At 41.2% G+C, this 26,262-nt stretch overlaps 1 protein-coding gene across 1 annotated transcript; it reads left to right on the top strand.

The window, feature by feature from the left end:
* The first annotated feature begins 1,788 nt into the window (after positions 1 to 1,788).
* On the top strand, positions 1,789 to 19,317 carry SLC34A2 (solute carrier family 34 member 2). Its single transcript, XM_005517793.3, has 13 exons — positions 1,789 to 1,924; positions 7,667 to 7,781; positions 7,884 to 8,021; positions 8,495 to 8,623; positions 9,525 to 9,668; positions 10,260 to 10,371; positions 11,219 to 11,414; positions 12,146 to 12,241; positions 14,620 to 14,740; positions 15,441 to 15,608; positions 16,964 to 17,080; positions 17,169 to 17,293; positions 18,342 to 19,317. Exons 2-13 carry the CDS (start codon positions 7,676 to 7,678, stop codon positions 18,915 to 18,917), a joined length of 2,028 nt encoding a protein of 675 aa, XP_005517850.2. The 5' UTR covers positions 1,789 to 1,924; positions 7,667 to 7,675; the 3' UTR covers positions 18,918 to 19,317.
* The last annotated feature ends 6,945 nt before the right edge of the window (positions 19,318 to 26,262 follow it).

Below are 26,262 nucleotides of genomic sequence, written 5' to 3' on the forward strand. Positions count from 1 at the left end.
ACAAATAACACCCACCTTCATCCCTTGTGACAAGCTTCTTATGAAGGCTCTTTCAGAGTGGCTCTGCAGAAGATTCACCCTGGACTTCCAAAGACAGACTGTAGATTGTCTGCCTTTGTGTAAATGACTGCTTTTTTCTTTCCTAATGTTTTGTTGTTTTTTTTCACTACAATAGGTCTGATATAGAATTTTTCTCTTTTTAAAATGTTAACTTGGTCAGCACTTAGGATTGTGTTTAGCAAATGGAATGAGCAATGTTGAAATAAAAACACTGCAGAAGACATCACCACGTTCTGTTTGAGCCATGACAGGGTACTTGGGTACTTGAAATGTGCACATCTCATACCTTCTCACCCAGAAGAGATGGGTTTTACAACCAGTGACCCAGAAGAGAATAAGACATAACTCAAAGAAATAGAAGTATTCCCAAGTGAAAGATTTCTGACTTCCTACATGTTGGGCATCACTTAAAACGTACTATTTTGAGATGTAATGTTAAAGTACACTTCTGCTAAGAAAACTGAGCCTGTGAACCACCAAGGTAGATCTTGGGTCCTTTTTCCACTACTTCTTTCCATTTTTGGGCAATTGTCCACTTCACACAGAAGAAAAATTAGTTTATTTTCCATCCTTTCCACCTCTGTGCAAACTGCAAGTGGGGAGAGAGGCAGGGCTGGCGCTTCCGTCCTTGGGCTACACCACCAGCCCTGCCCAGTCCAGTGTGGGCAGCGGGGTCGGCACCAGCAGAGCCACTTGCAGGTAGGGGAGGTGCTTGGTGGTTCTGCTGCCAGGATGTGATGCTGTGCACAGGGCTGCAGAGGCTCTCATGGGCACTGCTTATTAAACATTTCTGACGCAGGCTCAGGAGAAGGGGAAGTAGTGACTCACCACTCCAAAGGCTGGGCATCTCCACGGGACTGAAAGGTGCAAAAAGCAAGAGTTTGACTTTACTAAGTTACTAAGTCACTAAGCTGCTGGGAGATATGACTGCATACAAGCAGACAAAGCAGATCTGCTGGTTAGATGGCTCGTTTACGGCTTATTTTCTCAACGTAAGTTGCCTACTGAAACAGAAAAAATTCAAAGATAATAAAGCTGCAGTGCCTAATGCAGCCCACCCCCCATCCAGCTGCCTGTTAAGATCAGCACTAAAGCAGACAGCAGTGCTGGTGGCTGCTTTGTCTAATCTATAGTACCACACTGTTTTATTGAATAACTTATCTCTTTGTCATCTATTTGTCTTCATCTCTAGCGTTCTGAATGTGATTATCAAAGGTGTCCTTACACCTTTAAATCTACTTTGGAAGTAGCTCTACAGCCAAAATGCTAATGAGCTTGCCTTAATTGTAAACATTGAGCACTGATAAGAATGAAACTCCATCCTCTGTTCTAAGGAGTTCTTACGTGTTTCCTACTTACACCGTTTTTTATCTGATTCTCCTTCACTTCTGTTCTTAGGCAGATTAATAGGCACCTGAACAGACAAATAACAGTACTACATCTCCTTCACACCCTTTTGACAGACTTTTGAGACTGCAAAATATTTTTGGAAAATTATTATTGGAAAAAAAGATTACTGAATGATCAGGAGGACGGCAATTTTTCAGGCTGGAACAATCCGTTCCCCAGCACTCACATGAACACATTTGTAACTTGTGCTTAAATGCTGATGGGACATTTTTTAGAATGTGATAAGTGTGAAATAGCCCATAGTTTTATCAGTGTTGGTTGCTGCCCACTCCTGCAAAAAGAGTTTTATTGTGATCATTAAGTTGCAGGTAGGCAGTGCCTCTGGACTGTAAAATAGGAATGTTAGTGTGCAGTGATGAAAGCAGACTTTGCTCAACACCTGTCTATATATATTGCAGGTTTCAGTGGCTGCCCAGTCGATCCGTTCACTCTATTGTCTCGGAATTAAGTTGTGGTAAGTAAAAGCAACTAAGACTGAGTTTTCTTCTCTTTTGAACTTTTTTAGCTTGCAAGTCTAAACCTCTTCTTTTGCAGTTCAAGAAATGACAAGAGAGAGGTAATGTGGGGTACTGGAGTCGCACTTGAAATGTCATCCTCTTGTTAACTTTTTCACCTTGTTTTCCTTTAACTGCATCTATACTTTAAGGAAGTGATAAAAAAAACCAACATAGGTCTGAAAACAAACTGTGCTTTTTTTTCTGCAATTAGCCTAGGTTATTTTTATGAAATATGATAAAGAAATAAAGTATTTTGTTAGCAGCTGCCAAAACACCACTCCACCAAAAGAAGTGCCTATAGCAAAAGAAAGTATTTGTTTAACTACTATTTGAAAATAAGTGAGATTTTAAGTCATAGTAACCAGTGGTATTGGATACCGGAAAATGTCTAGGATATGATTAATGAAACATTGGAAGGAAATACGGTCAGTTCATGTGTTAGCATAGATCTTCTGTAAAGCCTGTGTGCCTCACCACGGCCGTGTCAGGCTATTCTCGATGGAAACATTTTCTTATGCTAATTTGGTTTGATACACGGAGGTAAAAGGAATACATTAGAGTCTAATGTAGTTTGCTCAACTAATGTGGCAGTAGGCAGAAATCAGCTGGTTTCTCAGTAACTTTTATTATCAGCTCTTCCATTAGATCAGTAAGTCTATTTAATGTCATTATTTTTTCCTCTCATTATTCTCTACTATGTGTTTTGTCTATGAGATGGGGTAGATCTGTACTATTTTGTTGTTGGTGGGGTTATTGATTTTCTTGGCATTTTATTCTGAAAAAGCAATTGTTTTATTTAAATACCTACTAGGCATTTCAAGTAGTTCACTGGTATTTCCTGGCTCTGGTTCCTCAGTGGCAGTTTTTAGTGCTTTGCTTGGCTGTGAATTCAAAAATAAATCTTTGGGATTTGTTCTCTCTCTGCACATACCTAGATATTAGTTCTCTTTTCTAGTTTGTGTTGTGTGGTTTTTTTAGTTTTGCTGTGTGTTAGATCCAGGCTTGTGAGCAATGACTCTTACAGATCCATAGGAATTAAATTGAGCACAGTGCTCTGTTTTTGTAGCTTTCACATATCTCCTTTTGCCTTTACTACTGCATGAGTTGAAAGTTTACATCCCTGCTAAGTCTGCTGACTTACTCCAAGAAAAAGCCCCAAGGAAGCAGCTGGTGCCAGAGCAAAGACAAGACTTGGTCCTAGCAAGGTTGAATCATTGCTGGTGTTTATTTAAGTTGTTACTGGTTCTGTTGCACCTGGGGCTTTGTGGCTGCCATGGAACAGGTTCTGGGGCAAATCTATCAGCTGATGTAAAGGTACAGAATGAATTTGTGCTGGCTGAGGAACTTTCTTTTCCTAGCTCTACATAGAGTGCTTCTATGTTGCAAGTGGTACAGTTTGAGGGGAAAAAGACAGTATTTCTTCAAACTTTGTACAAGAAAGGCTAATACATAGCTTGGTATTTATTCCTATGAAGTATGTGTGATAAATATTCATATTTACTAAGTCATATACTTGGATATCAGATTAGATAATAAATCCCTCTTTGAGATAAAAAACTTTAGTGCTGTGGTGAATGATAAGGAGGTGATGTATTTTTATAGAAAAGCTGAGACAGAAGGAGGGAGCAGGAGGGAGAGAGAACGGGGAAAGCCTGGCTGAACCCAAAATCTGATATGGAGCTGCTTAAGCAGCCTGTAGGTGCATGTATGGTCACGTTGGCGGTTGTAGTTACTATCAGGTTTAAAAATACTGCTCTTTTCTTCAGTACTTTCTATTTTAACTTGTTTTGACTGAGTCTGTCCTCCAGGAGTGAGATTTCTTTAAGGCTTACTGCTCCGTAGTTCTTATGTCAGGCAAGTGTCGCCTCTTGGTGAGCGGTCACGGGTGGGGAGGTAGGAACAATGCTGGCCAGGCACACGCAGGTGGTAGTTCATTTAGCTGTGTTAAGTCCAACAAAACAAAGAGATTGACAACTGTTTCTGATTTAGAACTGCAAAGCACAGAGAGTGCAGCTCTGCAACAGAGGCAAAGCTGTTAGAGCCCTGTGAGTCACTGAGGAATGCAATATAGGGCAACTGCATGACACCTAGTGTTGCTCAGATAATTCCCCAGAGACTTTAACTCTTTGAAATGCTGTAGTGAGAGAGTATGGACATAAAAACCACAGGAGGCCACTTTGGCTCTGAGTTTTTCTCTCTCACACTTTATTTCAGAATTTGAATGCCATTGATTTTTCCCATCTATCTCCCTCTTAGGAGGGGGAGGGTTCAGTTTCTTTTGAAGTTAAAAGGATGTCACACACAGTTAGCATTTTCCAAAGGCAAGGAAAGATTATACTCACAACGAAAGAAGCACACACAATGGTGTGAGAGGATTTGCCACAAGGTTCACTGAAACAGACTGGATTACATCTTGCACAGGCATTGGTTTTCAGACCTTTGCAATATGCATAGCATATTGTGACCTGGCACTTTGAGGAGGAAATTAGCTCCCATTTCAGTACTGCTCCCAGCAGGTGGATATCCAAAGCACCAGTGCATGTCCTGACGTGAGCTCCATGACTTCACCCTGAGCGCAGGCACCCTGGCTGGTGTCCTGCCAGCCAAGGTGGGAACTGGATGCACGGCACCGAGACACCTGGGCTGGCACAGGGGGTGGGCAGGGCTCATCACTCCAGCACCTCATCCAGCAATTGTGGCTATCCTGCCTTTGGACCTGGACCGGTGCGTCCAGCTGGACACAGCAAACTGTTGCAGTGTGCGTTGTCATTGGCCTGTTCTGTAATATGTTCCTTTGAATGTAGTTGTCTTTGGTGCTCAGAAGTAAACCACTATTAGGGTTTTCATTGTCACTGATACCTTGCATCAGCAATGTTTTCTGCCACACCTGACGTCAGCCTTCCCGAAGGTGCGTGTGAGCTGCCAGGGAGCGATGCGGTCACTTTGCTACCCCACTGCTCTGATCCTCCACAGCACACAGATTGTCTTCTGAGGGTTTTCTCAAGGTGTCAATGTCTGCATTTGGGCCAAGGAAGAATTCTTCAATGGGAAAACTATAGAATGTAGATTATCTTTGTAGCACAGTGATTAATTAACAGTAAGTAGCTGTGGCTAGGACTCCAGCAGAGAGTATCAGGTGTCTCTCCTGATCTCACTATCTTCTCAGCTGTTCCTCTTAACAAGAGCTGGGATCTGGGAAAGCTGGCAACTTTGGTAGGACTTGAAGGGTATAGATAGTTCTGTTAGCATCAGTCCTTGATACTGCTCACACAGCATGGACTGTTCTAGTAATACCCCTGCAAACCCAAATGCTCAGGACAAATGTTGTAATTCCAGCAGTTCCAGTAATTCCAACCAGTATTCAAGTCTACCTTCTCAGATCAGAGGTTGGCTAGGGCTCGTATAAATGACTTTATATATATACCTATAAAAAACTTCCTCTACAGAGGTGATTAACTCTCATTCTATGATGTTTAATCACATAGAGCAAAACCAAGAATAATACATGACGTACCTGTGGGATCCTGAGCACCTCAGGAACACGGGAGAAACTTATTATGGAAAAATGCTCTGCCGAATTCTTGTTTGGGGAGAGTTTATTTAGGAGATGTAGAGGCTGTTTGTCTGCTGAAGTTTTCAAGCTCCAGTTTCTCCACTGAATGCATCAACTCAGTTTCCATACAGTAATCATGCGGGCTGAATCCTTAATTTCCATACTAAGCGTAACAGAAGAGCTGTAGTACTGATGGCATCTCTAGGTATGGTGGTGTCCAGCATATTCTGTGTCTCCATGGTTGGAATAAGTTGCAACTTCACATCAGATTTTCCAGTATATTTTCATGATTACATTTCACTTAAGAATCACTTGTGCAGAGCAGTTATTTTTTTAATAGCTCTTTAAATGCTGAACATATATAAATGAAACTTGTTTAACAAGATGGAGGTGTTTTTGCCTGGGTGGGGCCAGAGGTTGTTTTGGCATGGATGAAAAAGAGAGAATTTGCTTCAAGCAAATGGAAATCCTTGTTGAAACAAGCAAGAGTGACTTTCTTTCATCTGTTTGAAGATCTTTGTGTATCTTGGGAGCTGCTCTGGGTCTTACACCACAGATAAAGAATGTGAAACTTGTAGTTTTTGCTAATGTAATTGTAGAATAACATATCCTGGTAATGTGGAAGGAGAGATGCACTTTTCTTCGTGGAGTGCCAGAAAACAATACCCACCTGTGTTACAGTAAGACACAAGGGATTTTGTCTGTGACTTTTCCTTCCCAGCTAAAGGAGGATGTGTGGCTTACTGATGTGGGCAGGGACAAAACATTTCACCATCAGCTACATAAAGGATTATGATTAAATGAATGATTAATTATACTTCCTTAGAGTGACTACTAAATGCCAGTGAACCTTGTTTATGGGAGCATGATACCAGCTCTGACTTTTGGAGGCTGGGCACAGAGGCTCTGTTTATGAGGAGCATAGGAGGCAAATTTGCAGACCAGTGTTTCAGCCATGTGGGTGCCAGATGTGCTGGTCATGGGGCAGCTCTGACTGCAGCACTGACTGTGACTTGTGTGGCAGAGAGGGTGGAAGAAACAGACCTGAAGGTGAGGCTTTCCTGGACAGGGTTCACTTCTCCCATCCTTTCCACAGAGTTTTTGGATGTGCTGGCTGATGTCATCAAATCTGTAAAGGAAGAAACATTGTGGTACATATTGGCTCATCTTTCCATAGTCACTTTCCCTCTCTTTCATGTCTCTCCCTCTGGCTTCCAATATTGGTGAAGTAAATAGGGAGGACTTTTCCAGGCTTGGCCTCATCTTTTGCCTGGACCAGGTCTGTCATATGTGCTTGCCCCCATACTGGCAGGATTTGGACATGTGATGTCTTACTTATAAAGTTATTATTTATTAATATCACAGTGCATGTCAAATGTGCCTAAAAAGGGGTCAGGAAGGAACAGACTCAGAGAGAGAGCCTATGTGAGATGGGTGAGCTGGACCTTGCTGCTACCAGCTTCATTTGCAGCATCAGTCTTGAGTTACAGGCAAATACAGACCTGCAAATGGCCGCTGCTCTCTAATTGTCCTCTTCTCCAGGCATTCAGCACGCTCAAAACCCTGGGCTCTTCTTCCACCTTGTCCAGGATTCTCCTCTTCATGATTCCATGGGAATGAGCTAATAAAGGCAACAAGGCTTTGTGTTTAACATTCATGACCCAAACTAAGCAGTGCTTTAGGGAAGAATTTTTTTTTGCTAAGAAAATTTCTGTGTATTGAATTACCAGGTAAAGGTAATTTACCTGAATTACCAGACAGTTGCTTAAACCCAGAAGGTGGAAGAAAGTAAAATAATTCTCTGACTTTCGTTGAAAGGAGTTAAAATTAATTAAAGAGAAGAAATTCCAACCTTTTGGAAAGCAGAGGAATCTTTGCTTTCATGACGGTTAAAAGTGCATGATGTGAGATGTGAGATGGAAACAATTTTTTAAATTGTGTGCACAAATAAAAAACAATTGAGAAATCAACTTCCCAAATAGAAGAATAAATCATAAAGTTTAGTAAAAAATTGTGTTCGAGGGAAAGTAGTTTATATTTAATTTTCATCTCCTTTGCTCTTTAATCTTATCATATTTCTTGCATATACCCTCGTAAGGTGAATGTTTTGACTGCACTTGCATTTCAATCAACACTACTTTGTTAGTCACAGATCATGGCTCCCTGGCCGGAGGTAGAAAAGCCTGAAACCAATAACTATATTGGGGACTCTTCCAAACAAAACCAGAACATGGCTGGGAAAGAAGGAGAAAATCACAAAGGTAATGTGCTCACTCGTGAATTATAAAAATATATAAGTTTTGGAGATCCCTGGAGAAGATGGAAAGTAACTAAACAATTTTTTAAATATTCTATTTCATCAGGCAATGTGACTTCACTTGGAAATAAAGGGGAAATTCAACCTGCATTTTCCACAGTAGCTTTGATAGATGAGACAAGGCCAGAAGAAGAAGACCCGTGGGCTCTGCCGGAGCTGCAGGACACTGGGGTCAAGTGGTCAGGTAGCCATTTCTCTGTAAATAAGTTACCCACATTGTTTTCCTATCACGTGTCTCATGTTCTTCAAGAGTTAATGGGTGTATTATATTCAGTCAGTTAAGAAAAATCCTGAAATCATGCTTCTTACCCTCATTAAAACATAAGGAAATATGCGTAAAACAGTCCAGAACTGATATCGTTTTATATCCACACACCTTTTGGTCTTTTTTTACTCAATAGGATGACTATAAAACCAAGGGTCAATGTCAGATTTCATAAGGCTTTTGCCACATACCAAAAAGATTTTTTGTGGTTAAAGTAGGTAAACAAAATACCTGCTTCTGCAGTTAAAATATGATTAAGAACATTCTTTTGGGTTTAATCACACACTGGAGCCATGTCACTGTCTTTGTCTTCACTGTCTCTGCCTGTGCACTAGAGTATCCCAGAGAAAAATTCGAACAATTCTTTTATATATAATGTATTTGTTTTGCAGAACTGGATAGAAAAGGAAAAATCATTCGTGTACTCTATGGGATAGGGAAGTTCATTATGCTACTTGGATTACTCTACATGTTCGTGTGTTCTCTGGATGTCCTGAGCTCTGCTTTTCAACTGGTAGGAGGTATGAAAATATCTCAAGTATCAAGAATAAACTATGAATAAGGCAGTAAATTTTGTCTAAGACACTTAATTACAGCTACCAGTCTTCAAGAACATTCTTCATATGTGATGAGATGTAGATTGAGAAGGAAGTAGCTCTGACTGAACACTGACTTTCATTTGTTTGAAAGGGTCCTCTGTCTCCAGCTCCAAAGAGCTGTTGACATAAGGGTTCTTGGCCCCAGTCTCCCAGTAGATTCCAGTTACTTTAGTGACAGTTTACAAAAATATATCTGTGCATAAAACTGTTCCATGTAAAAGACATTTCAACAAGGTGAAATAGGAAAATTATGCTTTTGACCAAAGCATCTAGCACTGAAATGTCACCCAAATCCTTCAAAGATGAAAACTATTGAAATGTATTTTTTACATTTACTTCAAAGTGTTGAATTCAGGTGATGGACTCAGGAGTAGTTATCAGAGAAATATGTGCACTTCTGTGGAAGTATTTTGCAAACACCAAAAGGTACAGGAACAGAATTAATCAGTATTATTAAAAGCATTTTCCTTAATTCAGTATCCAAAAATACCAAGTAAAAGCATTGAAATCAAGGAATGTGTGGGTTTTTTGTCCTACAGTCTTTCTGCTGATGGCTGTGACATTATGTTCTTCTCTGCAGAGTTCAGCAGGGCTCATAGTCACTGAAAAGAGAGAATTTAAAGTATTCTCTAAAAACTGAGAAACTGAGAGTCCAGAACATGAATCTGGATCTCTGGGCTACATTGTACTTTTTTGGGATAACAAACATGGTTGTATATGTATCAATTAAATGGCTGAATGATCTTTAATTAAACACTCTGATAATTTCTGTGAATTTTACCTTGTACTTCCATCACTCTGAGAATATGGGGTTTTTTTATAGGTAAAGCAGCAGGAGACATATTTAAAGATGATTCAGTGCTCTCAAATCCTGTTGCGGGACTGGTGATTGGAGTTCTGGTGACTGTTATGGTACAGAGTTCCAGTACTTCCTCATCCATTATAGTCAGCATGGTGTCCTCCACGTGTAAGTCTGCCTACATTACCTTCCTAGAGATCACTCATAAACCTTTTCTCAGGTGCAAACATTCCCACTTGTGTTCAAGTTGTAGAAGCTTTGGGTAGAATAATAGAGACTGTAGGAAAAGATTTTCACAACTATAAATGAAATTTTAAAAAGGAATAATAATGGTATTAATATTAGTAGTAATAACAATAGTAGTAGTAGTACTAGTAATAATAGTAAAACCACAACTGCAATGAAAATCATTGTAAGCTTTGGCACTGAATGACTTAGTTTTGGAGTTATCTGCATACTTTTCTCATGTTAGGCAGTTAAATATTTCATTTTTTCTGTGGTATCATTTCAAAAATCTGTCCCTCTAAGATGTGGTGAAAATGGATACCCATGGGCCATAGTGTCTGTGGGGATCATGGAACTATGGAAGTGCCGAGTTCCCAGGGGGCTTGATAAAAGAAAATCTGTTTGGATTGGAGCAGCTAATCCCACTGACATCTGGGGAAGTCAAGGTTTCACTGATAGTAACAGAAGTTTTCATTGAAGCATAGAGCTGATGATCTGATTTTTTCATTCAGTGTTTCCTTTTCTGCTTTCCAGTGCTGACTGTTAGAGCAGCAATTCCTATCATCATGGGAGCAAACATTGGCACCTCAGTTACAAACACAATTGTGGCTCTTATGCAAGCTGGGGACAGGAATGAATTTAGAAGGTATTGTGCTTAACTGTTCAAGAAGTTAATATTACCTGAATTTGGTCTGGTTTCCTTAAAAGAGATTTCAATGTTGAAAGCTTCTTAAATCTACAGAAAGCAAGAGCTGGTAACAGTAGAGAAATGAAGTGTTCTGGCTGTCAAATATATACAAATGTATACAAATATATACAGTGACAACTTTTAGACTGACACTTGACATTGCCAATGAGAGAGTTTGTGGAGCTCATGGAGCACTTAGAGGCTTTCTGGAGATGGGCAGTAAACTTGGGAGGGATAGGAGCCTTTGGTACCTTGTCATTTATGGCCCACTGGGCATACTGAAATACTCTTAGCCAAAGCCTCTGAGGGAAGAGCTGTGGCTCTTCAGGCTTTGGAGGAGATGTAAGGGGCATCATCAGTTTGCAGAAACATGTGGGAGAGGTGCAAAGCACTCTTGCCCCAGGAGTCAGGGAGAACAGGTCCCGGAGGCAATGACTGGTTGAGGATTAAAAAGGTACCAAAAATGGGTGAGAGGCAAAATGAATACAGGCTGTACAGCCACTTCTTTCTTCAAACGAGTTCTCTTGGCAACCTCATGTTAAGGATCACTTTTGTCTTTTCTAGTTTTTCTTGCCGTTTTCTCGTTTTTCTTGTTTTACTCACCTGTCTGGCTCTTTAATTGGTCATCAGTGTGGAGACAACCCAGCACTCCATAACAAAGTAGCTGTCTCTTTTGACCCCAGAAATTAAATTATTCCCACCTTGAAATGGCCTTCATCTCTACTTTTATGATTTCATATCTAATTGATGTTGTACATGTTTTGTTTAATTAAAATCAGCTCTGATTTTTAATTTCTTCTTGCAGGGCCTTTGCTGGGGCAACAATCCATGATTTCTTTAACTGGCTAGCTGTGTTTGCGCTGTTGCCCATTGAAGTTATTTCTGGTTATCTCTACCATCTCACCAATGTTATAGTTGAGTCCTTTCATCTTGAAAGTGGTGAGGATGCCCCAGAGCTACTAAAAGTTATCACAGACCCCTTTACAAAGCTCATCATTGAGGTAAGCTCTTTCTCACTTCAAGGAATCTGCTTACTTGGTTCAGTCACAACTAATCTAGATGCTCTGATTTCTCTGCTCCTTTCTCTGTGTCCTCGGGGTAAAGTTCCTTAGCAGATGAATTCTTCTCTTTATTCATATTTCATAAAGCCCCATCTCTATTTTCCAGTTCCTATTTCCCCCACATTTCACCACAGCAATGGCAGATCTAGCTAGGAGGACTGGGAAGGCAGGTGAGGACAAGCACAGCCATGTGGGATGGATGGGAAGGCAGCCTGTTGCCTGGACATTGACAGACAGCACTAGCTGAGACAACCTGCCACAGCCAGAGGATCAGCATAGGACCTGATGATGACACTGAAATGATGGGATGTCTTGTGCATACAATCATGTGCATCTAGAGGCTGGGGAATGCACACAGCTTCTGAAGTGACAGTAAATACAGTCAGGCAAGTGTGTCAGAGCAGCTGATTAAACAGAAAGGGTGAGATGAGGTAGTGGATGATGTGGGGAGAATGAGACAAAGCGTTTGTGCATGTAGAGTTATACCTTTTTTCTAGGAGTAACCGCCCTCCTACCTGTTGGGTGGGAGTCCTAACATTAGAGTCATGCAGATTTTATATGGTTGAGCTTCTAAAGGGGGTTATTTGAGTAGAGCTGAACAGAAGTGTTGATACAAGCTGGAATAATTTAAATTTTTAAATTTTAAATTTTTTTTTATTCTTCTTTTTAAGCTTGATAAATCAGTAATAAATGCAATTGCCACTAATGATGAATCAGCAAAAAACAAAAGCCTGGTAAAGATCTGGTGTGTCACTGAAACCAATGTGGTGAGTATCGTGTTAAATTAATTGTCAGGTACCTCAGGAAATATGCTACTGCTCTGTAGCTGATGCTCCTTATCATAGGATTGTGAAATTAGAATTTTTAAATGAGGGTGGGGTTTTTATCAGCAGAAAAAGAATGAAAAAAATTGAATGTAGTTTTTGCTCCACTTAAACCAAGCATGGTCACCAGTGGTGACCCTGACCTGGCTGCTTTCAGTACGGTGCAGGCCCTTGCCTATCAGAACTTGGATTGGCACCAAGTCTTTTACTCCTTTCAAACCAAAATGCCTTTAAACTCTGATACTTCTACCAACTCCTTGAAAGTGGAAAAAATTGGCAACATAGGCCAGAGAAAAGATCACTTCAACCGCTGTTTATCTACTGATCTAATCTGCTTTAGTTTTACGTGTGTTGGGGTGATCTGGTGGCAGCTGGCTATTTCCAGCTTTCATGGAAAACTGCCCTTGGAGAAAGCCTCTGCAGGGCTGTGTCCTGTTCCTCTTCACCCAAGCAGCCCTGCAGCTCGGAGGAATCTCTTGCCCAGATTGACACCAATGAGTATTTTGGTAAACTATGGAGCTGAGTGTTTGGTTTGCATTGCTCAGCTAACTAGCACTTACAGCATTAAATATCCTTTGATTCTCTAATTTGAGTATTCTACTTGTTGGCATGTATAGAAAAGTAATTCCTGAAGTCCTGAGGCAGAAGATACTTAAGGAACACACTGTGGAGGTTGAAATTAAGTGCTCAGCTCCTATTGAATGACAGTTTGGATGGCCAGTGAAATGCTACCTATGGAGATAGTGCTGGAGCAGTGTTCTCACTGAAACCCTGCTCAGGTTACGCCGCAGGGTCTCTGGGGGTTTCACCCCGGGAGCCGCCACCAGAGCCCGGTCAGAGCCCCAGCCTGGTGCCCTCAGAGCCCCTGCAGGCACAGCCCGACCCTCAGCTGGAGAGGTCCAAGCCCTTGAGTCCTACACAAGACAAGAAACTACACAGAAAGTGCAGGCTGAGGGAAATGTGTATCTCTAGACACACACTTTATTCTGTGTTTGCCTGTATTTTGGCTGTATACCTACTGCTCAAGATTATAGACAAATTATAAAAACATGTGAAACCCCCAGAATTCTTACTTGATCTTGGTGGTGGAAAAGGAAAACCATTTAATTCACTTGCATTCCTACTGGGTTAAATGAATTTCTAGCAAAAATTATAAAATAGACTTATGGCAAGGCTATATACATGCAGACCACATATGTTTAAAGCAAAACAAATATTTTGACCTAGTGTAGCTGCTTTGAAACTCAGATGTTTGAAAAAATTTCAGGAAGGTGAGAAACAAGATTGTGTTGTGTTTGTAAAGATTTACAGGATGAGGGGCCTGGAGCCCAGATGCTCCCTGGAGATGTGGGGGCACTAGATCCACTCCCAGTTTTGCCCACCTGCATCATCTGCAGGGAGGTACAAATGCAGGTGTCAGTAGGAAGTACCCAGCAAAAAACCATGATTTTTCTTTCCCCATTTCTGCAAAAGAAAATCAGTCAAGCACTTTGGAAAGATACCTCGTGTTCGGGAGCACGGTTCAGAGTCCATTTGGCTGTTAGCTGCTCTCGTGTGGAAGTACAGCTCAGTCAGCAAACGCTTCCTTAATCTGCGTAATGACTTATGGACCTGGTGTCAGAATGCAGTATATCCGGTCTAGGAGGGCTTGTAAGGAAGGTTTTATTGTGGTAGACATAGAAATTCAGTAATTTAGTAATGCTAATCATAGTGCTTGTAATAAGCTCTTAGATAGCATTTGAACTTTGAAAATTCAAGTAGTGGCAGCACTTCTGTTTCTACAGACATGGAAACTGAGGCACAGAAAATCAGCTCAAGCACTTTGTGCTCATCCAGCAAGAGAGGCTGCACTAGTGTTATAGCATTCTGACTCACAGTCCTGTAGTACTCATCAGACCACAAACTGCATGGAGATGTCAGTAAAGGGGTCTCTCTTTGACCAAGGAAGCTGTGGCACTGGCTGGAAAAGGAAGGCCACTGTCCCACAGCTGCAGCTAAACATGAAGCTCACTCCACAAAAGCTGTCATCAGTAGTTAAGTTCCTTAGCTATTAGTGCCTTGGTGCTGTGTTTATTACAATGTAGAAGATTTTGGGGATATTTTAATCTTTAAATGTTGTACTGATTGGCTTAGGTAACAGCATAATCTCTTATTTTAAGAATGCAAAATGCTACCATGTCATTAATTAATGTGGTGCCAACATACAATTCTGACTTTTTAGCTGATGAATCTTGGTTGCAGTAAAATTTGAAAATTCTACATGAGCTCTTAATAAAGGATTGTAGATGACTGAACTATCTGCTTTGTCTGACAATCTTTAGACACAGCAGAATGTCACAATTCCATCTCCCGACAATTGCACATCTCCTGACTTCTGCTGGACTGAGGATAACGTGACATGGACCCTCCAGAATGTAACAGAAACAGAGTATATCAGTAAATGTAAGTAAAACTACTTCTCTTCAATATCTTTGTGTAGCTTTCTAATGGTGCTAACAGCCTGCTTCAGAGGTGTACCCACAAGCCCTCTCCTGCATACGGACACGTGGCACTGCGGGTGCTGCCTGAGGAGCTGTGCTCTGTTATAGCTCACAGCTGCAGTTACCAGCACCATCGTGCTATCTGGCTGCAGATGGATCTCTTTCCATGCTGCCTGATACCAGTAATTGAGGTCTTCAGTATCATGTCACCCTCGATGTTCGGATGGCTTGGAGCTACGGTTACTTCGCTGTAATGGTTGCTAGGATATCTCCATCCCCATGCATGCCTTGCAGGACTTTCAACAGCCCTTCTCAGGCATGCAGCCACCTCTGGGAAAAGCTGACTCACCATGCAGCTTGGAGCACGCCAAAATTTTCTCCTGCCTTTGTACTCCTCTCCCTTGCACATAGTCACCTAGTTCCCCCCATAGGGATGCCTGCTGTGTATTTTATAGGCATTTCTATAGAAGCACCTCTCCTGCCTCACTCAGACATGGCTTTTGTGGAGGACAAAAGATGGCATTTCCCCTCTTTGCATCAACCCCTCAAGTTTTGTGTGCTTTGGTCTAATTTTCTCAAGGCAGTGAATGAAAACCAGAGCTGGGCTTAGGATCACAGGCAAAAATGTGGGTAGGCTAATTAATTTTCCTTTTCTTCTTCAGGCAAACACATCTTTGTAAACTCAGACCTGCCTGATCTTGCCATCGGGCTCATCCTTCTGGCTTTGTCCCTGCTTGTTCTGTGCTCCTGTTTGATAATGATCGTGAAGCTATTAAACTCTGTGCTTAAAGGACAAGTGGCGAGTGTTATCAAGAAGACAATCAACACCGGTAACTATCTGCTTTTCCTAAGGATTGTTTCTAGGAATGACAAGGACACTGAGCATGTTTATTGATGTCTCCTGTTCTGGAAGACACTATAGAATATTTTAAAGAAAATACTATTGGATGAAAATCATGCACACTGCCCAACATTTTTTCTCCCAAGCATTTTTTTTCCTTTCATTTAAAAATCTATTAGTGAACAGCTTGATTGAGAAATGCAGCAGATTAACAGCATTAGAGACCAAAGTCCATGCTCTGTTTCTAGATGTATAATCATTAGCTGTTAGAAATGTAGTGTTCCTATCCTCAAAAGAGAGCACTGAAGTGCTGAGATTGTGATTGCCTATATATTCCTTCTAAAGTAAATTGAAAAAGTTTGTAGCAATGATCTTATCCTGTTCTGCTGCCTAAGCCTCTCTTCAGCAGGATAAGGCAGCCTGGAATGGTGGTGTTTTTCTGTCTTTCCCTGTGCTGTCCAGACATTTTTTTCAGCCTGGATCCATTGAGTGCAAATGTTAGGGTTTTTTTTCACCAGGCTGCTTTTGCTTCATACTGTCTTTTATGGAGAGATTAGAAGCTGTAGCAGAGAAAAGCAGTCCTGGTGCAGATCTCAGGCTGTGGTTGAAGTGAGCGTTCACAGAAATACAGAAGGCAACAAAGTGGTCCCCAAGCTGTCTTCTCCTGGGCAAAGAACATTGCCATAATTAAAAGCAAAGTGTAGAAAGTAAACAGCTGACCACTACTGCTTATTTAATTTGGGATCTGTTCTGCGCTCCTCTGCGTCTTTCCAGCTGATTAAGTCCTCACTTCTCAGTTCTCCCCATTAATCTGCAGACTACAGGGGAGCATTTGTGCCCCATTTCTCTAGTCAGTGTAATTAGCTGTTCTCTGCAAGAGTTAACAAGTGAATTTTTAGGAGATAATCTGCTTGGAACTAGTTAGAGCAAAGAACTTGGTTCTGTCAGGATGGTCTTCAGAGCTTTCTGAAGATCTGATCCATGCAGTGGGTGCCTGGTTGCAGAAACCAAGGCTTTCAAAACACCCACAAGGTTTTGTGTTGACCTCTGAGGAAACATTTCTGGTACCTAACTGTATCACAAAATGCACGCTACCCTGGGCCAGGACAGGTGTCTAGCTAGTCTGGTGTCCATCTCAAAGTGTATCCAGTGGTGCAAGACTGTAGAAGGAGCACAGCAAACAGGATAAATCAAAGTTGTAGAACTGACCCCAAATTGTCATTTGAGACCCAATATCCAAACAATATATCTACGTTTTAAGTGCTTAACAGTCTTCACTGTTGTGTTACTGTTGCATAGATCACTCTATTATGCTAACAGCAGTGCTTTCCTTTTAATTTTTAGATTTTCCATTTCCTTTTACTTGGCTTGCTGGATACCTGGCTATGCTCGCAGGGGCTGGCATGACCTTCGTTGTCCAAAGTAGTTCTGTTTTCACATCTGCTATTACACCCCTTGTTGGTAAGTTGTAAATTCTGTGCTCTTTATTACCATGTTTTATCTTCTCCATCACTCTGAAACCAACTCAGTTGTGTTTCTTTTCTTGTAGGAATTGGCGTTATAAGCATTGAGCGCTCTTACCCCCTCACTTTAGGAGCCAACATTGGCACAACCACAACAGCTATACTTGCAGCTTTAGCAAGTCCCGGGAGTACATTAAAATATTCATTACAGGTCAGTATGAAACAATGCTTTCTTGACTCCATTTATAAGTTGTAACTTTTCTGAAGAGAAACATGGCAGACAAAAGTGGCTGTGATGCAAATAAGCTGTTCATGTTGTGCCTCCTTTTGTGTGTGCTGTTAATGACAATGCATTCACTTCAACTGCTGGAGCAAAAAGGTTGCATTAAAAATTCTCAGAATATCAATGTACACCTAATCTTGTTTTCGTAAATTGTCTTGACCTGTGTGAATTGATTCAGAACTGAGACAGGGGAGGACACTTGACCCCTGAGTGTGGGGTCTTTGCTGCATGGAGTTCAGTGCTCACACACTGAGAACCCTCTGAGGGTTAATGACTTCTGTAAGCTCTCTTCTCAGGACCCTAATTCAGTTCATGAAGAGTACAAGGACTCCTGTAGCCTAAGTGAATGTTTCACAATCCTTGAGCTGGCAAGCCCTCTATCTATCTGACGTTGCAGTGAACATCATGGCATCTGTTTTTCTCATTGTAAATGCAATTTGAGTGGGTTTTATTGAATTCCTTTTTGCCTCACACTATTTTAAAAGTAGGAAGCCTGGCTTTGGCCTCCCTTTTTCCACCCAGTTAAGAACCTGGCAGAAAGTAACATTTGAATGAATGCTTTACATCAAAGAGTGAAAAGATAATGACGTTTCCTTGGTGAATACGATGGTGAATACTTTACTAGCTAAAGTAAATCATGAAAATTACAGAAGTCATTTTATTGTCCTCAGGCAACAGATGTAATCATGAAAAGACGCTATCTTGATAAAGCTCAGATTTCATGATAACATGCTCATTTTATAATGCCCTTTATAAATAAACCCCTGTACTTTCATGTTTACTTTAGTCTGATAACAGTTACAAAATTTAAATAGATTAGGTGAGCAGGGAATGTATTGTTTTGTTCAATATACGCTTATTCTAAGTGCCTCCTGTAAGCATTAAAAGGCTCAGGCTTGCTAAAGCAATTATCATGCGGGTAGGAGCATTTAATGGTGTTTTAGCTAATGAACTTCTCAAATGTTTTTGCTTTCAGATTGCCTTGTGCCACTTTTTCTTCAATGTCTCTGGGATTATTCTGTTTTATCCAATACCTTATACGCGCCTGCCAATCCGCATGTCCAAGACCTTGGGAAATATAACAGCCCAGTACAGATGGTTTGCTATATTTTATCTTCTCCTCTGTTTCTTTCTTTTGCCTTTGTTTGTATTTGGTCTGTCACTGGCAGGTTGGCCAGTCCTTTTGGGTGTTTGCCTTCCCCTGTTTGCTCTTTTTATTGCTGTGGTTGTAATTAATGTTATGCAGAAAAGGCGACCACATTCGCTGCCTGAGAAGCTCCAAAACTGGGATTTCCTACCTGTCTGGATGCACTCCCTAGAGCCCTGGGACAATATAATTATGTCTTCACTTGCTTTTTGTGGGAAACACTGCTGTGGCTTCTGCAAGTGTTGCAAAGTCAATGTTGAACAAGAGGGTGCCAAAGACAAGCAGCTAAAAACTATGGAAGTTTATGAAAACACCATGGCAATGGCTGATGAAGAAAGAGGTGGAAGAAGGGCACCAGCTGTAGCTTGTGTTGACAAATCAGGCACAAACAACACAGCCTTATAGTATTGGATGCATACATATTAGCAGAGATACAGCACAGGACAGCCAGGCTCATCAAAACCACCTTGGACCTTGCACTGAGGACAGAGTGAACATTTTGTTAGGTTTCTGAAGCCAGTGATACATCACTCATCAAGGAAGGGAGTCAGACAAGTTGACAGAGTCCCTAGAAAATCTGTGCTCAGTTGCAAAGCTAATGACAGATTTGCTCACAGAGGATCTACTATGTGGAACCTTCCTCCAATGTTATCAGTAGCAAACAAAAGAAATCCTCATGTAGTCCCATGAAGAGAGGGATGAAGGAAGTGGCAGTCAGTTCAAACTTTAAAAACCAATAAACAATGCACTTGTAGAACAGCCTTTCTGACCTACTGACTCAGCAGAAATTACTTCATAATACCTAAAAAGCCCTTGAAATAAAAAAAAAAAAAGGGGGGGGGGGAGGAATAGGGGAAGAAAAGGAAAAACAAAAAAGGGAATCCTCATGTTTTCATTGACCTGTCTGTAGTGGTCAAAATGGAAAACAGTAGCTTTCCTAGAATACACAGAATCTATGTGTGTGAAGGAAAATGAAATGCTGGGACACCCTTCTGAAGCTCTTGGAGTCCTACTCTGGCATAAGGGTGCACGTAAGCCCATTTGGAGCCCTCTCTATCTCCTCCAATAGTGGGGACAGGAGCTATAATCTTTTGTTATCTCAGGCTAAAGACTGTAAAAGTAATTGCTGCTCCCTCTGCCTGCTGAATGTTAAGAACTGTGCATGGAGACATCAGGCTGCTATCAAAGGCCTTGACTGACTGAGGATGTGATTGTGTGTCCACTCCTCTCTCTACATGGTTCTCTTCAGTCCTGTTCACCATGAAATCCCACAGCTAAGGACTGGTGCAGGACAGAGGACAAGTGGCCACTGTAGGAGAGGAGAGAGCTGTGCCAGCCTGGGTTGATGCCAGGAGATCTGTGTGCAGCTGTGGCTCCATTTGCCTGCATCACAAAAGGAGATAGCAGTGCAGACTGGCTTTAGACGTATAACAGAGGCAGCCTGCAGAGCAGATTATGGCTAGCACAGGGCATCTGGTAACGTTTACTGGAGAGAAAGGGGTTTTCACTACCCCTTTGTGTTCCAAACCACCCTACTTGGAAATAATGTGAATTCCACTAGCAATTTTATGTAGCAATCCAAATCCCAGATAAAATCCATTAGGAGTGTAGTCACTACAACGTCTAGCAAATCCATGGGTAGTGCAATACTTGGTAGGAAGCTGCTTGTGCTCAAATTTTACCTTACTGATGTTTTAGTAAATGCTTGTGAGACTGCTCTGAACCATGGGCTGACAGAAGACATAATTTCAAAGTCAGAAGAAGATAATTTCAAAGATGCACTCAGTACTTCTGCTGGTTTTCAACAGTTTAGATTTTACTAAGTATGGGACATTATCCCATCACTAACATTCAGAAAAAAAATAGGTGGCTGAGTATAAACCAAGTGTCATTGTCAAAGCCCATTTAAGTGGCTGAATTTGAAATTAAACGTGTAATGAAATGCTGAGAAGACCCTTAGTGTAACAAAGCCACTCAGTGCTGCTAGAACACAATTACTTCTGAATAGTTGTTTTCTGCAGAGCTTGGAATTCAATAGGTTAAATTCACCAATTAGGTAAATGCATACCTTTTAGAAGTGAAAATTGTTTTCATTTACTTTTTTAAACTAACATTAAAACTGGCAAAGTATCTGTTTGCAAATTGCATTCAAACTGAGATTTTAACTGTTTCTGCAATTGTGAGCCAGTGACAAAATGCTTAGAATCAGAGTGAATTTCCAAGAACATCTAGTTTTGGTATAGTTCTGCTCTTTTGGAGTGTAGTATCAAGCAGCAGAATTATGTCAAGTGTTCTTTTTAAAGTTATTTTCCTTATGCTTCATATAGTTGAAACAGAATTTTGTCAGCACCTAATTTTTAAAGTGGAATTTTTATATCTTCAGTAATTCTCCTTCAGTTTGTGCTCACAATTCTGGATGCTTTTTGAATTTGTTTCTTTAAATGTCAGTGTGCATTTCCCATGCCCTGTTTCTTTGGGAAAAATATGAGAAAAATATCCAGAATTGTTTTCAAGTTATCTTACGTTTCCATTGACCACCCATTGAAAGAGGAAACATTTTAGTCTATTTTTACTCATTTCTTAAACAACATGCACCTTATTTTGCTTCTTGAAGTAAAGCCATCAAGAACAGTGATAATGACTGTGGGAAAGCAATTCTTCCAAAAGAATCAGGGTAATAATTGTCAGGCATATCAGTACTTTATGGCTCCTCTTTGTAACGTCACCCCTATGATCTCCTCTCCTTGCTCCAGGCCATACCGTACCATTGTGTTAAGCAGATTCCAACAAATATTTCTGCTTAATACATCATGATATGTCCTGGTACACTCACCCCCACACTCTTACTAAAAGATATTTACATTTTATTTATAATTGTTTGAGTGTACAGAATTTTTCATAACTTATAGAAAAAAAGGCTTGTGATTGTGTTATATATTGCATATTTGAAAACTATGCAATGTTTATCTATAAAAATGTAAAAATAAACTACTGTATATTTTGTAATATAACTTTTCAATTGTTTGTAACTGTGTATACTGTGTATTATGGAGACTGTTGGCTCCATCAATAGGTTACTTAAAGATTGTTAGTAATGCAGAGACAGATTTCTTAAAGATGAAAAGCAACTATAGACTTTCATAATAGGGCTTAATACACAAGGATATTAAACACTATGTTTCTAAAAGATCTGAATTTTCTGTAATGATGAATTTTGGAAATACAATCTTTCTAAAATACTTTTTTAAACTCTTAAACACTTTATCTTTTAACTGTTTCAAGGAGAATATATGTCTTTATATTTTGTCATGAATGTTCATCTTGTCTGTCCTCATGCATTGAATGTAAAAATAAAGAGAAGTTTAAAAAAATCTTTTCATATTATCTATTAATATTCATATCATAGAATCCTGCTGAAAAATAAGTATTCAGACAAGTTCTAGCCTGAGCTGATGCAATGTGCAAGAAAAGAGAAGGATTTTTTAGCACCGAGCACTAAAGAAAAGCACCTGTGTGTCAAATATTTTCATGTGAATGAGAGATTTTCATATGGAGAAAAATAAAAAGAATTGCCTGGTGCAACTGCGTGGGTCAAGATATTTTCTGGCAGAGTGCTACAGATTATCCTTAGTGAAGGCAAGCATGTAAGAGCAAAGTCAATGCTATTGTGCCAATAGGATGCATGACTAGTCACCACAAATTACCTGTGTCACTGTAGGAGGCTCAGACTCCTCCTGCATTCTCTGGCAGAGTGTCTCCACAGTGCTTCTTATGCCCTGTGACCCGAGTGATGTCTGGCTTATAACTGGCAAAAATATCCATCTTTCTCCTATTTTTTCAATCACACATGACCTATGGAGCTTAAAATTAACCAGAGAGAGAGAAATAAAAAGTGGTCTTTAAATGTGTTAAAGAGTACTGAAAATGTTATTAGACTTCCTAATCATGAGCTCAAGAGTAGCTGAGGAACCAGCCCCAAAAGTGCCTTTCTTTCCCATTTACACCATGTTTTGTTGAAATGAGGAAAGCAGAAGTATTTCTTATAACACCAATATTTATGCACTAAAGTGCAGACTAGCTTCTTCTGAAAGTGCAGTAAGCACCCTAGGCCCATAACTTAGAGCTTCTTACACCCATGCATAAATACTGTAATTCATCACCTTCCATGACTCTCTGTCAGCTGGGAGTCAAAACACACCCGGGACAGGCACACATAGTGCCACCCACCTTTCCATTTCCAAACTGCTGGGACAAAGTTCAGCAGTGCTTATCACTATTTAACCAATAGCAGTTAAGTAATGGAGCTCTGCACTCATCAGAAGCTTTCAAAATGTGCAAACAATGCTTCAGCTCATTGCCTGTTCTCCGTCCTCTTCCCTTCTGCTTGCAACTTAACCATGTTGTCTACAGCTCCTTTTGGTGCTCCTGTGCCTTTTTAGTCTCTGCTGAAGTTCCACATTCACTTCCTCCAGTTTCAAACTCTTTATAACACTGCATTGAACTGCACCAGGTCTACCACTGTGCAGCTCACTTCTGGTTAGTCTGAAATGTTGCTTGAATGCTCCATCATCTCTTCCTTCATCTCACCATGTGGTGGTGGGCAGCCAGCCAGGCCCTTTGGCAACTCACTGTGCCATTGAGAAAGGCTATTCTCTGATTGACAGTAAATTATTGGGGGTGCAGGCTGCTGTGGTACCACTGGCAGCGGCTGAACCAACACACAATCAACAGTACACGATCTCATCAGGTCTTTTAAACATAAAAAAGTGTAAAGCAAAAATCTACTGTTTCAACAACTGCATAAGGAAAAATATTACACACACACACCAGGGAACATCAGACCATGTTTCTGTTGCATCATCTCAGTGGGCTGTGCTTCATGCAAGCACTTTATCTGCATTCGGATGTTTTTTTCACTATCTAATGGCCGCTCCTGGTGTTGCCACATGCCAGAGGCATGACACTGGATGTGTAAACCCAATCATGATATTTTTACAGAATATTCTTCAGATCTTAATCCCTTTATGACAATTCTACTACAAAGAAAACACATGATCCATATGAGAGAACTGAGTGTTCACTTTTCATATTGGATAGTAATCTCACTGATTTAATGGAGTTGTCCCTAAGCAGATTTCCCCTGACAACTGAGATCTGAGTGTTTCAACAAGACAACAAGAGAGGCAGAGCTAAGGCTAGAATTAAACTGTCACAAGCATTGTATCTTACCCAGCCCCTGATGAAATTCCCTAATAGCCATTTACACTTTTGGTGTATCAATCTTTTTACATGGCTCAACATCTAAGGACACATTACCATGACATAAACAGTCAGGATAATTACAGGAGCAGATGTTTTGCAACCAACACCACAGCTGATAGACTGGGTTTTTTTTTTACACAATGCAAAATGCATAAATTATAGGACAGGCAAACAATTTGTGGACCAAATGCTGCCCTCGGTGAGGCAATACGCGGCCATAATTGACATTAGGAAAATTGGTTCTCATGTGAGTGAGGAGAGAATTAAGCCCTATTTTAACTGACTAATGCAATGGCCTCAGGCATTGGATCTCAAATGGTTGCCAGCTCGAAGGCTGGCTCTGGTGTTGCTGCATAGTACAAGCAAAAGATACTGACTCCTGCTACTTGCTTCCTGCTCTTATATAATCTGAAAAGATACTCTTAAAGGTACTTATCAGTGCAATTTCCCTGTCTTCCTCAAAGACTGTGCTAGAACAGCTTCAAACACTCCCCAGCAGAATGGGATGCATATAGCTGCTCCCACCCACAAGGTGCAGAGCATCCTTTGGCCTGTGCTTGAGGACAGGCGTGACACAAGGAGCTTTTCTGAAGAAAATGACAGCATGATAGCTTAAATCACAGGCTTCAATGCTGGAAGTGGAAAGAAGCTGAATCTGAGTATATCCTGGGGAAATCTACTTAGCCTGGTTGCTGCCTTTGGCCAGGTTGGGCATGCCCTCACTGCCCTCAGAGCTGACACCTCTATCCATGGACAGGGGAAAGAAATCCCAAGCAGCTCATTGTGTCTCAGGTGGGACCCCATCTCTGCCTTCAGTTCTTTGTGCTTGTGGCAGTTCTTCTTCCTTCCCCTCAAACAGAGCAATGCTGCTAAACCAAGGAATCCCCAATCTGATGTTCACCCAGCTTGGGAAAAGGAAGGGCAGGGAATGACATTTTGTTTGTCCCTTCCCTCCATCACATTGCAAGCTTGGGTTGCTGAGGATTGAGGAATCACAGAGCAGCAGTGGGGCTGGAAGAACAGAGCTCCAAATCAGGTCAGGACTTCTGGGGGTGAGATGAGGTGGAATCGATACTGGGGCTGGGTGGCTGGCTGGACCTGATGGTTAGATAACTGCATGTACATGGCAGCAGGCAGAGCACTTTGCATTCATCAGCAGCAATTTCAACACTACCTTGAAACACAGGGAAAGGAATAAGTTTTACTTCCCTTGGAGTAAAACTAAGTGCCTGGTGAACCAAGCAAGGCATCCTAAGCTCAGAGGCATGGAGCTGGACATCTTCTCTAAGAATCTCATAGTTATGGATGTGATGGAGCAGCTCCAGTCCACCCCTCCTAATCAGGTGACCACCAGCCATGTATACACAATCTCAACAAAGCCCTAAATAAGATGGGCTCAAAGCATTCACTGAGGTGCTGTGAGGAAGGAGGTCAGTGCTCAGGGGCACCCCACCCCAGGGCTTCATCTCGGACACTGCCAGGGGAGGGATGGAGGAGACCTCCCTCCCTCTGCAGGACAGCAGCCAGGCCACTTCACCTCAGGTATGTACACACATGGAGTGTTGTGGGCAAGCACTTCAGGTGGGTGCACTTAGGACAGATGTCTGCAGCTGGAAGAATGACCCATGAGGGAAAATAACCAGACACCAGTGGCTATAAGGCTGAGATACTACAGCTAGGGAAACAACACTGTTGAAACCAGTAACTGAAAAAGGGTCCGAGAGATGAACTTGTGGGTCATTCAAGGTCATCATTAGTCCCTTCAGAGAATAAGAGGTCTGGTTCTTGATGAATTTGGAGATTCTGATTAAGCGGTCTTCTACTGTTGCAATGAGCTGTCCTGTGATAGATACAAATATTGCCTAAGAGCACCACAAAGAGTCTTCCTCTATTAAACTAACTTCTTACCAAGTCATGTTCAGCTGCCCCTCTTGGATGTGAGTCAGAGGTATAATACCTGAGAGGCAACTTTTGAAGCTGTTAAGATGTCTTGACCATGTGTAACAGGTGATTTGAATAAATTACATTAAGCCACAGCTTAGTGTAAAGCTTTTGGGCTTTCTTACACCATGTGCAGCAATTCCTTGCCAGGGAAGGCTTGTCACACCATTCTGGCAGGAGTGTTTGAAGCTACCTTTACTCAGCCTTTGTCACTTTTAATTAAAACCCAGTTTCAGGACACCCCATTGGGTAACTTTTGAGCAAGAGTAATTAACAAGATGTTCAGTCAGTGAAAATGTTTCCACAGAGACACTGTAGATGTCATCCTGGAAGGTGTTTTGGGGGTCAAAAATCTCAAGCTGATAAGAGCTGGAAGGACCACTCAGCCAGAGCATCCACAAAGGCAAAACATAACCCTTGGGTGCATTAGGGCATTTGCAGGGCAGAGATGCAGCAGGATACAGTAGCCAGGTCTGCTTTTCAGAGGTTGTCCCCATACTCACCCCATCAATGTGGTGGAGCTGCAGGGTCTTGAGGACATCCTGGT

This window comes from Pseudopodoces humilis, chromosome 6 (genome assembly GCF_049639895.1).
Source record: "Pseudopodoces humilis isolate 2021_Gansu_Grassland_sample_001 chromosome 6, ASM4963989v1, whole genome shotgun sequence".
Lineage (NCBI taxonomy): Eukaryota > Metazoa > Chordata > Aves > Passeriformes > Paridae > Pseudopodoces > Pseudopodoces humilis.

Coding starts and splice junctions, on each gene's coding strand:
- SLC34A2 (XM_005517793.3), top strand. CDS start 7,676: ATGGCTCCCTGGCCGGAGGTAGAAAAGCCTGAAACCAATAACTATATT. Junction 11,415..12,145: donor TTACAAAGCTCATCATTGAG/GTAAGCTCTTTC, acceptor CTTCTTTTTAAG/CTTGATAAATCAGTAATAAA. Junction 15,609..16,963: donor CAAGAAGACAATCAACACCG/GTAACTATCTGC, acceptor TTTAATTTTTAG/ATTTTCCATTTCCTTTTACT.